Below are 15,469 nucleotides of genomic sequence, written 5' to 3'. Positions count from 1 at the left end.
TCATTCCTATCGTGATATTGGCTAGCACAGGCATTTATTAGCTGTTGCACGAGAGCTGGGAAGCTGCACTTTCCTCCGAGCACACTGCTACCTAGTGATGCTGTATTAGGAGCAGTTCAAAAAGAGTCAGTGGCTGGATGTATCGGAGAAGACATGTGCTAGTCTTCACCCTCCTAGCGTTTGGGGCATTGCTGTGATAGGAGGAGTTCACATGAATGGGGATTGGGTAATTGGACTAGAAGTCCTCAGGCAAATTAAATATATAATAATATATATAATATTTATAATATATTTGCCTGAGGATTAAGTCTGCTTGACTATCTTTCAAAGAGTTTGTTTATGAGAGTAATAAAGCACACCATAAAAGAACACCAGTTTCCTAAAAATCCTTAATGGCTCGTTACAGTAAGAGAGGAAGGAAGGGCATTGATGATTAGCCATTGGGCTTTACCAGCTTCCACTTTTTGGGCATGAAAAAGCCGCTCTGCCAAGAACAAACAGAATGGCAGAGGCTCGAAAATCAAACGGGGATAAATCATAAACAGCGTGTAGAGGCGGGCTTCCTATTACGGCCACTTTGTTAGCCTTTCCCGTTTCCCAGCTTTGTCTGAGGAGAAAAGCCCAAGTGGAGAGCAAGGCCTGGGAAAAGCTGCTGGCTAAAGTGGATGGGCGGGTTTGGAGACTGAGTGAGTGTGTGCGTGTGTGTGTTAGTGACAGAACAAGAGACACAGGGAGAAACACTGGGAGAGAGAGGCACACAGGGACAGAGAGAGCAAAAAAAGAGGGGGTTGTGTATGGGTGTGCGTGTCTTTGTGAAGATGTGGGTTGATGGCCCGGACAATACTGAAATATCCAAAACGCACATTAACACACCTCCCCATTCTTCTGCAGCCCATTTATGCGGACCACTGAGCTTCATGTGCTGCCCTGAAAGTGAGGACTATCAAACTTCTCTTGTAATCCTTCAATGAGTTATAAGCTAAATCAGATCAGGTAAACATGCTCTTAAAATCTTATAAAACCTTTTACAATTGTATCAAATGTCACTGTATAATAAAGATAATTTAGCGTAAAAAAAGAGTGCTAAGTAATAAATAAGCAATAAATATTTATCTTTCATGAAGAACATTTAAATTACTCATTTAGTCACTAAGAGGAACATGCACATAAACTCTCAAAGGTCAATAAACTTGAATATCACCAGGGTTCTCCATGTTCTCCAACATGAGCAAAGCAAAAGCAAAAATATCTGTAATCCATTTGCCTGTTGAGAACGTCAAATCTGCAAGATTTGCCAATAGTCTTCTCTTTTATGCCATTTCAATTAAGGCATGGACTTCAGATAGCAGATATCATGTCACCTGAACTATATATATATATATATATATATATATATATATATATATATATATATATATATATATATATATATATATAAAAAGAGACTGTAAACATCATCAGCCACAATAATCAATTTGGAATTGAGAACCCTTACCAAAAACAAGGTTCCTTAGTAAAACCTCACTTACGGTAAATGACTGGGTGTCTGGTTGGGTTGCGAGATCAGGTCCAGCAGCATGGTTGGTCAGGGCAGCTTCTGAAACATACACAAGAGAATCCCATGAGTCCCAGCTGGAGAGAGTGGTCTTGGAGAACATGGCTTCAGCCTGCGAGCAGCCCTTCTAAAAGTCAGACGTGAACGGGGCACGGCCCGGTCAGCGCTGCCTCCGAACTGCAGATATAGCTGAGTCAAAGAAGAACGAGACAGTCTCTATGTCTCTAAACAGTGTTTAGTCTCTATCCATCTGACACTGAGCGCTGCTCGCAGCTGCCCCAGTCAGAGAAGAAAGAGTGAGTGAGGGAGAGGGAGAGAGAACAAGAGAGGGAGGGAGAGAGAGAGGGGAGAGCAAGAGAGAGAGAGAGAGAAAGGGGTAAAGAGGGAAAAATCAACTTCTCTCAATGCATTACCCCCTTCCTCAACTACGTAACCATAGCGATTACAACTCTCCCAGGAAACAATGTCTTTTTAAGCATTGAAGCTGCATTCAACTGGGACACAATACAGCTGGCTTTCTCCCCTTTGCTCTATCTCTCTCTCTCTCTCTCTCAGACTCTCAAGTCTAATCTTTTCTGATTTCTTAGGCGGCACACGCGTCTTCCATCTCACTTAAACCATCCCTTCATCCCTGCACACACACAAACACACACACACTCAATACCACTGGCAGCGTTCTCTCCTTTTGTCAGCTATCATTAAGATTATCTTCACAATGCTTTTGATCATCTGCCGAAAGCTGCCCAAACACACATGCTCGCCTCTGTCCTAACTAGTCGTCATAGGGAGGAGGGGGGTGGGTTAGATTCCTAAAGTAGATTTGGACTGACTTGGACACTCCATGCAGCTTTAGCATTTAAAGACCTAATACCTCAGCCTCTGGCACATCACAGGCTCACAGTGTGCAGCCTCCCGGCCCCCAGCTCTTTGTAACTGAATAAAATAGAGTGACTGCTCTCCGCAGGGGGCACGTTAGCTCTCAACGCTAAGCTCTGCGGGTCCGTGTGAGAAAGGTACAAGGATGCTGGCAATGTTGCTGAGGCTTTTTTTTTTCGTAAAGTAAAGTAAAAAAAGAAACTTGAGAAGGGAATTGCTTTGGCCCTGTGACTGAACATCTGGTTAGATATAACAGTAGATACTTTGACTCCAAACGCTTTGCCTGTATTCATTTATATAACAGTTTGTCAACAAGCCTGCAAAGCCAAACGCGTCTAGAAGTCTCTCAGAGGTAAGCAAGCATAAAAGGTCTCCGGTAAATATAGTAAATACAATACTTCCAGTACTTGTAATTCCAGGGCTTCCCACAAGCCTGACAGTCAGGGTTATTTGAGAATATGAATATCAGCTTTAATCTTATGGTAGAGATGGGCAATATGACAATGCTTTATCGTTATCATGATATATTTTGGTACTGTGAGAACCACTATGCTTTCATGGACATAATGTGTTTTAAAAAACAATAAATTAAAAAACTGGGTGCATTTTGTCTGTGTGTCAGAATATCATCATACATCAGATCAATTAAAAGTTTACTGTATATATATATATATATATATATATATATATATATATATATATATATATATATAGTAAGAGAGTAAGATAGTGAGAGAGAGAGAGAGAGAGAGATAAGGAATAAAACTATATACACATAAAATATTTAGAAAACCTACTGGCACCGTGCCTAATGCCAGGTGTGAGCTAGGGGGGTATAAAACCTCTAGCAATTGAGCTGCATAGGAGTGGAACTGTGTTGGTTCTTCATCCAACACTTTTGGGATGGGATGGGACAGGGTGGTGATCATCCAACATCCTGACCTCACTAATGCTCTTTTCACTGAATGAAATCAAATCCTCACTGCAATGCTCCCGACTCTAGCGGAAATCCTTCTTCCCTGAACAGTAGAGTTACTGACAACAAAAGCAGGATAAACTATTAATATAATATCTTTGATTTTGGAAGAAACGATGAACAAGGTTTTAACACTTTTGTCCATTTGTGTAGACTTAATGCATGCATAAGTCTATCATAAATGTAATCAAGTATCATGATATAATATTTTTACTATCTTGCCCAACCCTACCTCGTGGGCTTGGTTTAGGTCACAGAATGACCTGGGGGTAAAGTGGTGCTTTACATCAGTGACACTGTGCTCTATTTTGCATTTATAATAATAACAACATGCTCTTATTAGAATGTGTTCAACTTAGATAAAATGGAAATTAAATTAATATTAGGGTTAATATGGGACTAAATATACTTAAGTAGATACAATACATTTAGTAGGGAGGGGTGTGCAGGAATAGCCTATTTGTAGGAAATATTGAATTTAAAGGCTGTAATATTATTTTCAGGAAAGAAGTGCATTTGTAATATACTAGATACACACAATATCAGCCCACTTGGCTACATTTAGAAGTACATAACTTGATTCTACTCTGAAATGTATGTGTTTATTTATTTGTATAAAAGCTTGCAAACATCAGCAGAGCCAGCAGAGCATATCCAGATAAATCCCAGAGGCACATAAACAAGAAAGTCTGTGATATCTGTGTGCTTTCACTTTTTCTCTGTATTGTATGTCTGCTTGTTTATACTATTTCCATCAATGCATCAAATTTGTTACAATATCAGACCCTCCGGTCAGATACAAAAGTACATACTTTAACTTACTTTGACTGTTTTTATTTATATAACGCTTTGTAAACAAACCAGCAAAGCCAAGCATGTCCAGATAATCAGCTCATCTCAGGTTCTTAGCCATAAGCAGAGGGAAGAGGGGGGTGGCAAGGAAAAACTGCCATCTGGAATTTGGCCAACGTCATTTACTTGACTTCTCCATGAGCTAGCAAAGAGAGAAATGAGAGAGAAAGAGGGCACAGAGAGATAGAGAGCGAGCGTGGGAGAAACAAAACATCCTCTGAACTCACCGGCAGACTGCTTGATGCGACGTGAGGCCACTCGCAGATGTTTGCTCCTGCCCAGCTCTTCACCCAGGAGATAATACCAACCCCTAATCTCCTGCCATAGAGCATTCAGAAACCATACAGTCAGCTCAGATGGGAGGCAAACGGAGCGAGAGGGGAAAAAAAAGAGGGAGACAGGGGGAAAGAAAGGTAGAATAAGGGGAGAGCAACAACAACAAAAAAGCTCTTGTGCTGTTTTTTTTTTTTTTTTACAGAATCCAATATCTGTGCTAATGCAGTAAAGGCATCCCATTCCCTGAAGTGCCAATGATGTGAGTATTGCTCTCAGCTCCCTGTCAGAGAGCATCACTTTTCCTCAGCATCTGATGCCCTTCTCCCTTCGTCTCTTCTCTAGGCCCAGCAGCCAGATGGCATGCACAGCATAAAAGGCCCAACAGTAAATGCCTGTCAGGCTTCATCTAATGCCTCTGAAATTAACAAGAGCGTCTTAAATCAACTCTCATACAAAGGCCTCCCAAATGAAAAGGAAAGAAAAAGAAAAACACTGCCAAATTTGAAAAATGTGACCTTTCTAGGTCTTTACACACTGGGGCTCCAAGACAGCATGAAGCAACCACATGCTCGTTATACCCTGCCTGCAGTAATTGTAGGTCATTTTTGAAGCCTCACTGAACAACCTTATTGCGGCTTGGCCCACTATATAATCAGAATGGGCCAAGGACATGCATTGTCTCCAAGAGGATGAAACTGTCAAAGCCCCAATTTTGCTAAAATGGCACATTTTGTTTTAAATGGTGTAAATTTGTTCATCATAAAGACCATCACATAGGATCAGGAGGACTATGAGCATGTTCTGCATATCTGAATAAAAGTTCCTTCAGGTTTTATTATTATTATTATTATTATTATTATTACTGATCATTGATTTTACCTTTGCTGAAGAAATGAGGGATTGGACACCAAAACTCATACAGCCCAGGAAGTCACTCCGCCTGTAATGAAAGACAAGTAAAAATATTAACACGTATACATCTAAAAAAAAATACTGTGTATATATATATATATATATATATATATATATATATATATATATATATATTCACTATATGGTTTGAAAGGACTTTACGGACGTTTTATCTGACATTAAAGATATTAAAAAGTTTGGCTTTTAAGCATAAAGCCAATAGGTTCATGTTTATCCACTCCAGAGAGTCCTATTCTATTGGAAATACTTCTCTAAAGTGACTAAACTATAAGTTAAAAACAGAGGTGACTGTTATTCTTCAAAATAAATAATCATGACAGCAAAAATGTAAAAACGTAATTACACTAAATTACACAAACATCCTAAAAAACATTTAAATAATATAAAAATTGCATAAATAATATATGAAATACCTATGTTATATAAAACAAATATAATAATATATAATACTTAAGTTATCACGGTCACAAAAAGTTGTATCTTGTTTCTCGTTTTTGTGATAGTATGATTTTTTTTCACTTTCTGTGAAAGGAACAATAGAAATACTGTATAAAAATAACTTACAAATAAAAATGACTGCATGAATTCAATACAATCATTTTCCATTTACACTGACACAAAAAAATAATGATGAATGAACCAATAGAAATGCTTCAGAATAAAATGGAATACATTCTTTAAAAAGTATTTTTCCCTCTTTTGTAAAGTTGTAATTGTGAAGATATAAGGTTTTTGTTTGACAGCAACAATATATTATAACATATTGAAAATATATTGTTTTAATGTTGCAAATATCACAGTACACACTGTATCATATCACAGCAAATGATTTGAAAGAAATATGTCATCTTGATAAAATTTGTTTCAGAAAAAAAAAAAAGAAAAATCACACCTAGAATTTCGACTGCGATTCCAAGCAGTCACCAGCAATCTCTTATGTTGCTCGTCTTCACCCACAGATCTGCACAAAAAACACACAAAACCTCATCAATCACTGCCGAACCACTTCCATAAAAACAATGGTTCTCCTCTACAAAGGGCTTCTGAGTCCTAAGAGAAAAGCAGGCCCAGGCATAATAGGCAGGTCATGCCTTTAAAGTGTGAGGAAGAGAAGGAGGGCACATGCTGACATATATTCAGATATTCTGCTAATGTAATGTGACATTTAGCGTCCTTTTTTTTTTGAACACTTGACGATGATGTTTTGCTTAAGAGCAGCTCTGTCACAAGAACTTACTTAGCTCTTTTTTTTAAAGACATCCTATTTTTATATTCTGTTCCAGTACACAATCATGGAAGCTTTCAAGATTTGCTCATGGTTTATTCATGTTAATGAGTCAAATTGTATTATTCTGCCCTTTCTTTGATTACTTAATGAACCTCTTGGACCATAGGTTTAATATTCAGTTATTAATTTGAATGCAGAAACTATTACGAATTACTAGGCAATTCTTTTGTATTTGCATATTCTGTGGAGTCCCACCAGGTTCTGTTTTAGGGCCTATGATACTGATGTTAATTATGACAGCAATGTAGTTGCTGTAATGAAAGTGAAAACGCATGGCCTTATATATAGGGTCTAAGGGCTACCCATCAAAACAAAAGATCACTCAATTTCTAAAAGATATGCAGTTAATCCAGCAACCACTTACACTGCAAAGGTCTCATTGAAGACAGGGTTTTTACAGTCCAAGACAGTCCTAGTCCTCTGCCTTTTGCTGTGGTCAACATCTGGAACCAGTGCTATCTATAATGAAACATCAGACATAGTATGCACTTCCTCTTTTCTTCGAATTAAAACATTTGCATCCTTTGTTCTGACACATTAAAAGTTTACATGGGGTAATTTATGTCATGGAGTTAGGGGATGTCACTCGACACATTGGTTTGTTTCTAAGGGGACAGCTGCATGCTCTCTTCTGCCTCAAAGCAGCAGAGCTTGAAAAAGAACGGGTTCAATCCAAGGGCAAAAAGTCCTCAGAGGAAAAGTGTCAGGAAAGGAAAAAAAAAATAGGATCACTTCATCTGCTCTGGTACACTATCTAACTCGAGATGCAGTCGAAGAAACATTTCTAAGAAACATTTGTAAATTATACAGTCGTTTTAATGTTGGTCCCTTTTCAGTGTCCTTCCATCCCGACCCCACATGAGGTCCAAATAATGGAGCTTTGGTATATTTACATAATATCCCAGTAACTTAATCTCTAGTGTACGATTAATAATGATGGACTGTCATTTCAACATATTCCCAAGGCATTTAAGCAATTTTCTCATTTTCCAGGAGTTTCCAAGACTGGAAAAATAGCTTCTGAACTTTCAGGTTTTCAGAAATTACCAAGATGCATGAGAACCCTGACAGAGCATGAACATCTAAATCTTAGGGAAAGTGAATGTAAACAGAAATGGCTTTTACTCCAGTGCTAAAGGTTTGTATAAAACCGATGGCATATGTCAAATTTGTCTCATTCTAAGACCTGTAATGTTAAATTGTAATAATTGCAGTTCTGAAACCAGTCTCTTTTGGCAGGGAACAGCTGCAGCGTTCCTAAGAGAAAGCTTTAGTGATTTGAACATAAAAAGTCTGGTATTTTCTGAATTACTCATCATGAAATTATTGGGTTCATTTAATTCAACAGAACTCAAGTCATGTCTATAATTTCACTGTTTTCTAGATATTACTCATCTTGCTTACTATACCAAGGAACCCATAAATAAATCATTTGTGTTTTACTGGTGCCATGATGGTGGCAGTGTCTGGACCCTGATAATTGCAGCGTAGAATATAGTCTATAGTTCTTTGTAGACATTTTGTAGACTATAGCTAAACCAACATCAACTATGTTAATTTCAGACTGAAACTAAATAGAATTTGATTCTCTTCATTGCCAATAATAACAGTTTGATAATAATATTTTTTTCAATGCTTCAAAGTTTCTGGGAAAAAAATCCATCTCTAACAAAATGTAGCTCAGTATCATCTATATTATTGTAGCACTGACTGGCCCTGAATACTAAATTTACGGCGGCTATGCTGAATGTGTTTGAATGATAGGAGGGAAAATGAACAGATCAACATAAATCACATGAATGATGTATTTTGTATGAATGCAAAACAGACAGATTATGTTAAAAAATGCTGTAATGTTCCTTTCACTGACTTACTTTGACATATGCATCACATGGTCTGTATTCCTTTCCCAGCAGTCCCCTGGCTTCTAAAACTGTAAACATTTTTGATAAGACAAGCAGAAAATGTAGTAATTTTAGCAAACACCTATTCTAAATAAATAAATAAGAAGCAAAACATCTACATTTTCGAGTAAAGCATTTTTGTTTGCTTTTAAAATCCCAATTCTCCTGAAAATATATAAAACTCATGTATCCAAAATGAACACATCTGGTCTGTCTCATACAAATTACATTTTGTCACTGACACACAAAAACCTTTTAACTGGAGCATTTCTATTGGTCCATGCATTATGAAATTTGAACCCAAAACATTACATCAAAAAGTGCAAAAAATCTTTCAGGACTTATAATATGCTACATTACACATGTCATGATACTTACTTTTAACACAGAGTAGTCTATCATATGGAGTTACTGTCAGTTTCAGTTGCCCTGTGGGGAAACAACACACCAATTAAACAGTCAGACATGTACAACTCCTGAAATGATGGTGAGGTCAGAAAACAGCAGTTAAACCTTTTCCTTATTCACTTCATTGTCATAATTTAATATTCTACCTCTATATACATTACATTATAGGATATTCACATCAATCTAAAAATGTAAAAACTGGGCATTATTCTCATGTAAAGGCTCTTCTGATAACACAGGAGGCTCTGGCCTACCCACAGGGAGTGCTGAGCTTAATGGAGCATATCTTATAAGCCTAAAACCTGGGTTGTACTACAGACACCAGCTGCTGTCACACACTCTATTTCTTCCATATGTGCCCCACAATACACTTGCAACTTCAGTGGTACCGTACCAGCAGTAAAACCCTGTCACACAACCTTTTACTCTGCCCACCTCTTGTGGTCCATTAAACATCTCTTAGAAAGTAACAATTGTGACAAAATAATACTACTTGTAATATATATGGTCAGGTTAATTTCATTCATTGGAGAAGCAGAATAGCTCAGTGAAGAACTTACCATGAGTTTGCAAAATAAATGAAAATCTCTGCCAATTGCTAGACCAACCGAGTGGCACCCTTGCTGTGCTATCACAGTCCATGTCATGACAATAACACAACATAAACAAAAGGAAAATGTCCCAAAGCTAAATATCCTCCATGGCTCAAGGTTCTGAGTCCAGAGCAGCTAAATCCAAATGTCTGCAGCTAAACATACAACTATCAGTGTAACAAAGGTCTGGCCGGAGGAGAAAGGACAACAACAGAAAGCAAGCACGAATTTTAACCGCCTTTCCATTTTTGAATAGCTGATAAGGCAGCAGGGGTCCTGATTGGTCAGGCTGCTGCTTTGAATGGAGGGAAAGAGGGAGTGTCACCTAGTTCCACCTGCTCTGGTTGCTTCAATAAACACTGCAGTTGGTCAAGGCTCCTCTGCTCTGCTGATCTGAGACCAGTTTTCCCTGAGCGGTTAATGCATAAACATACAATTTGAGTGAGGGAAGCAGACCCACAATGCAAACAATCAGCCTACTCTTCTCCCTCCCTCCCCGCAGCCTGTCTGTGTTCACAATACAATCCTCTGACAGCGCAGCCAAGACACATGATCACAAGCAAAACATGGGGTGGATAGCCCTGCAGCTGGACCTGGCTAGATCAGTGTGATCATTGAAATGTAACGCCTTAAAAGAAGACTTAAAAGAATAGTCTGCGGGGTTAACAGCGTGTGAAAGCTAGTCACCAGCTAGCATGACGTGCAAATCAAGGTTCAATATACAGGTTTATGACCAGACTAATCAGAAAAACAGCAGCTATATATTAGCAATGATTTGACTAAACCATTGATCTAATCTAAGCAGATGTGAATGTGTTTGTCATTAAACTGCTATTTGTGGGTTTTGAAAACATACAAACAGTTCTTAGACAATCATTACGCTAATCAATAAAGCTTTGGTTAACTATTCATGAGCAAAGTTTGCATTTTAAAACTGTTTCTGCATAATTTAAAACGTGTTTTGCATTAGAAAATGATTACGCTAATCTCCAAGAAATGTTTTTTCATAAAACAACAGTCCTTAGAAAATGATTCTGCTAATTAGTGAAATATTAGCTATGTATTAGGAATATTAGCATTAGCAATATTAGCAAATCCAAACAGAAGTGGTGGTCTCATACTGACGTCTGTATTTTGTATTTGTGTTTAGTAGCGTCTAAGCTTAGAGAGATCTTTTGGATCCTAGTCTATAGAAACTAGCTGCAGGTATTATATATGCAGTAACATTAGCTATGTGTTAGCATTTTTTAAAGTAGCATTTTTATGTAAAAATAGCTTTTTTTAAGCATAGCTTAAAGACGTTTTTCATGAACAGCATAAACAGTCTTTAAATGATTATTTCAATCAGTAAAACACTTGCCATTTTACCAGATGTTTAATATATGAGTTTTTTATATATTCAGCATTTTTTGTTTAAACTGCTCCTTTTAAAAGTAATAAGAGTAAGAGTAGAGATTTAATATTAGATTTTGTCATTAAAACAGAAATCACATCCTTACAAAATGCCTAGACTACACCGAAAATATAGCTACAGTCCATGATGTCTGTGGAACATGATATACCATCACAGAAATACAGCATAAATCATTCATTTACAGTAACAGGCTTTATGTATTAATCTTTAGTTGGAATAACCGTGCGTCTACATCAGCAGACATTATCATTCACTAAGCAAAACAGATTTCATGCTGCTGGGCCGTCTGAGGTTGGTCTGTTAATGGACTTTAATCCCGGTGAGTCACTGATTAGCCCAACAGGAAATTAACCGGGCATGATGCCTCATTAATTCCTGGATCAGGTCATTCATGACCATGAGCTAAATCTACCTTCGCAAATCTGACTCACAACCAGTATGGAAATAATAACAGCACTTTATTTTGTTATTATAATGCAACGAGCAAAGATTTAATATTTCATGAGCTGATGTATGATCTAGCCTGTGCTGACATGCAGGGGAGTGGTATGCAGCCCTTCCAGCAAAAGCAAAATGATGTTCCATGCCTGAGGCAATATGTCCTGTGCTTGGACTTCCTTTGGGAGAGGGAAACTATGGAAAATATGTGTGGCACACACTGCAGCACTACAGCTAAAAAATGGCCCGTTTTTGAACAGGCACAAATAATTTGGGCAATATTTTTCATGCCCTATTTAATGCAGAAGCACAAGGTGCATATGGGACACATGAGACGGGGTGAGTTTGTGGTCAGTGGCTTTTTATAGCCCAAATAAAAAATAACTATACTGAACAAATGAATATTCAAAACTATACAGTGAAGGATCGGCACAAATCTTTGGAACTGAATGCTGAAATGCTGAAATGCTGTCTTCTTGGAATCAGCTCAAGAAATTCAACCTGCCACAGACCCTGATGATCCAGTTCTACACAGCGATCATTGAGTCCATTCTCACAGCCTCCATAACTATCTGGTTTGGTTCCTCCACCTCACAAGAAAGAACCAAACTCCAGCGCATCATGAGGATAGCAGAGAGGATCATTGGATGTAACCTGCCATCACTTCAGCAGATCTACACCAGCAGGGTGAGGAAGCGGGCTGGCAAGATTACATCTGACCCCTCACATCCTGGACACGTCCTCTTCCAGACACTCCCCTCTGGTAGAAGACTGCGGTCCATCAAAACCAGCACAACGTCATGTTAACAGCTTCTTCCCCAGAGCTGTAGCGCTCCTCAACCACAGTGGACACCTCCCACTGTAAACCTCAAAACATACAACTGAACTATACCAAACCGGACTGAACAGCTATTTTGCACTCTGCCTATTTGCACTATTTGCACTATGACTATTTGCACACCTGTACAGATGTTCTCTTTCTGTAAATATTCAGGTCATCTGTAACTTTCTATACATATTTTTCAACCAAATCTGTTTCACATCTCTCAGCTTCTTCAGCTCTTTATTACCTTTAGTACTTTTTACTTTTTTAATTGATCCCCTACCCTATTTATTGTTTAGTGTAATTTTCCTTTAGTTTAATACTGTAAATAATCTGTGTTCTGTGTTTTTGTGACTTGTCATACGTGTTGCTCTCACCAAGACAAATTCCTTGTATGTGTAACATACTTGGTGAAATAAAGAGATTCTGATTCTGATTCTGAAACCTGTTTCTATTTTTGACTCTTGCTTTAGGGTGTAGGCTGAAATAATTAACGATTAATGAAACTTAATCATATTAAATATGACTAGATGACATTAGAATAAAACAATTGGCATAAACAATGTTGACATAAAATCTGTTATATCTGTAGTATAACAGCTGTGCTGATTTAAAGGTTAGGCCTTAAATTTTCACAGACGTTCACTGCTGCCATCTAGTGGTCAAAAGAGTGAATCACAAGATTTATTTCTTTATTTGGAGAACCTTATCTGAATACTAAAATATCAGCAGTGTTGTGAAAAAATAACGTGTTTATAGATTGTTTCACAAATTTTATTTTAACATTTAAAAACAAAACATTAAATTGCATTAAGAGGCTTCGCTCTGACTGTAAATTTAAAACTCTCATTTGCAAAAGTAAATAGCACTCATTGATAACTCGATCCTGCATGTAAGGCATTAGACTGTGTCATAATATTAATGCAACAGCTACAACAATAGTGCTACACTGTGCCATTATAACAAAAGTTAAAAGAATAAAGAAAAACATTACTTGCCTTTGCCTCTAAACACAGAGGGCTGAATCTTCCTCCTCTTCCTGGGGGCAGGTTGAGTGTTGCTCTTCAGGGAGGTTTTGACCACTGCTGCTACTTTAACCTGTGGTCCTGGACTCTTACCGCTCACTGCTTCACCCCACTCATTGTCCTCTGGCCTACTTACACATACATATGCAAAATGAATGCAAATTAAAAAGGCTAAGTGATTTACATTGTCAGATTTTATCTAAAAAATTAATAAAATTATGTATGTATTATTTTTATTTATTAATATGAAAGTTATGTGCACAGCCCTTTTAATTAGTCAATTCTGATCCTAAAGTAAATCAGGTAAAATAAGGTGCACCAGGTGTTCTGGAGCAGACAGATGTAAGTCAAAGCTCCATCCAATACACATTGGATGAGTTACAATAAAGTTTGTTGGAACTAATCTTGCAACCTTAGTACATAACCTCACAAGCTTGTGGCTAAATGCAATCAAATCCTGACAGCAATGTTTAAAATTATACTGCAAAGCCTTCCTATAAGCATTGGATAAAGAGGTGTTGCACATACACTGTATTATATGAAACCTATTTGTCATTTTGAAGGTCTAAAGGGAACCCATTGAGAATTCTTACTTGGCTTGTTGGCAGTGCGCTGACGCCCTCTTGTGTCTTATATCTCTCATTGCTTTGCTGCACCTTGTTGATGTTCTCCTCTCCATATTCTCTGAAAGTCCAGCATTTTCCTTGTTCTCTCTGCATTGCATTTTCACTGGCCGTGCTAGGCCATGATCTGAATCCTGGAGCCATCGTGGGTTATGAATGCTCTTCCTAAAGCAAAACCAAAAACAGCCAATTCCTACAAATGTGCTGATCAATTTGAGTGAAATTCAGTATAAGAATACATCAAACATGACCTCATTTTACATTCTGAATGATTTCAATTGTTAATATTTTAATTAACTGTATTAAAATATACTATTAATTATTTTAATTCTTAACTACTTTCAAAACCATCTAAAACACCCAGCCCATTACACATTGTACACCTTCAGTTATGATATTGTGGAAAATGCAGAAAAAACATAATAATAATAAGAAGTAGTAGAAGAAGAAGAAGAATTATTATTATTATTATTATTGTTGTTGTTGTAATAATAATACAACTATTAAAGCTATTTTAAGGTCAATACACCATTGACAAAATACTTATGTATGAAATATACCACTACAAATATCACTAAAAATATAGTTTACATAGTTTCATTTTTATTCTTACATTTTAAAAATTGAATTATTATTACTGTTATTTTTTATTTCTATTTTCAGCACTTCACATGTGATCTCTAGGCCCTGACAGATAACTGAAGTGTACAATATGTAATGTGCTGAGTGTTTTTAGATGGTTTTGAAAGTAGTTAAAATATTTAATAGGTAAAATCGAATGTTTTTACAGTACAATACTTAATGATTAAATAATTCATCATTAATATTACATCAAGAACTGAAATAATTCCTAATTTTAAATAACGTCATGTTTCACAGCGTGTCAACATGACTAGACACACTCACACGCTGTACTGACACTATATTGGCCGAGCAAACAGCACCGCCAGCTTCTGCTCGATGAAGAATACAGTTTAAGCTTAAAGATGAATAGTTTAATGGTTTTAAGAAAGGAGTAATATCCACTATTATTCTCTTACACCACATAAAGCCCACCACTTGCTTCATGACCTGTGCTCTTCTATAGTTTTGCTCTGGAGCTATGACGTTAAGGTAGCTGACAATCACTTTTCTCATATTAACCTTGCAGCTCCACTACAACTAAAGAAACATCTAACACCAAACCTCGCTGATCAACTACATCTGGACAAGGAGAAAACTGGGGAAACCAGTGTAAACAGCCTAAATGTGAGCCAACACCTAATATCAATACAGGCCTCTGTTTATGAATAGCTGCAGTAAAGACCTGTAGGATACTCTAGTTCCAGATAGCTCTTGACAGCCAGGCTGGAGGCCTTTGTAAATCACAGCAGGGAGAGGGTCAGGGTCACAACTCAGCTTCATCCTGCTCAGCTCATTAGTGCCTTCTTGTAGTACAATACCCTCAACACTGCAACTCAGAATCCATGTACACCTTCCCCTACA

At 37.4% G+C, this 15,469-nt stretch overlaps 1 protein-coding gene across 3 annotated transcripts in view; it reads right to left on the bottom strand.

Annotated features, from left to right (window-relative positions):
- Window positions 1-15,469, bottom strand: part of rgs3b (regulator of G protein signaling 3b) — a 43,121-nt gene that overhangs the window by 27,087 nt on the left and 565 nt on the right. The window contains exons 2-10 of one of the 3 annotated variants that reach the window (XM_072664425.1): window positions 13,955-14,149; window positions 13,335-13,492; window positions 9,039-9,089; window positions 8,631-8,689; window positions 7,121-7,215; window positions 6,361-6,429; window positions 5,415-5,475; window positions 4,487-4,577; window positions 1,530-1,597 (exon numbers count right to left, since the gene is read on the bottom strand). In XM_072664425.1, coding sequence (XP_072520526.1) covers window positions 1,530-1,597; window positions 4,487-4,577; window positions 5,415-5,475; window positions 6,361-6,429; window positions 7,121-7,215; window positions 8,631-8,689; window positions 9,039-9,089; window positions 13,335-13,492; window positions 13,955-14,149 — 847 coding nt within the window. Of the gene's footprint in view, window positions 1-1,529; window positions 1,598-4,486; window positions 4,578-5,414; window positions 5,476-6,360; window positions 6,430-7,120; window positions 7,216-8,630; window positions 8,690-9,038; window positions 9,090-9,628; window positions 9,721-13,334; window positions 13,493-13,954; window positions 14,150-15,469 lie in introns of those variants that run through there. The other 2 variants (XM_072664426.1, XM_072664427.1) reach the window with 2 other exon arrangements.

The sequence above is a fragment of the Salminus brasiliensis genome, chromosome 20, assembly GCF_030463535.1.
Source record: "Salminus brasiliensis chromosome 20, fSalBra1.hap2, whole genome shotgun sequence".
Lineage (NCBI taxonomy): Eukaryota > Metazoa > Chordata > Actinopteri > Characiformes > Bryconidae > Salminus > Salminus brasiliensis.
Note: the sequence above shows the minus strand (reverse complement) of the source record. Positions and strands in the feature narration are given on the sequence as shown.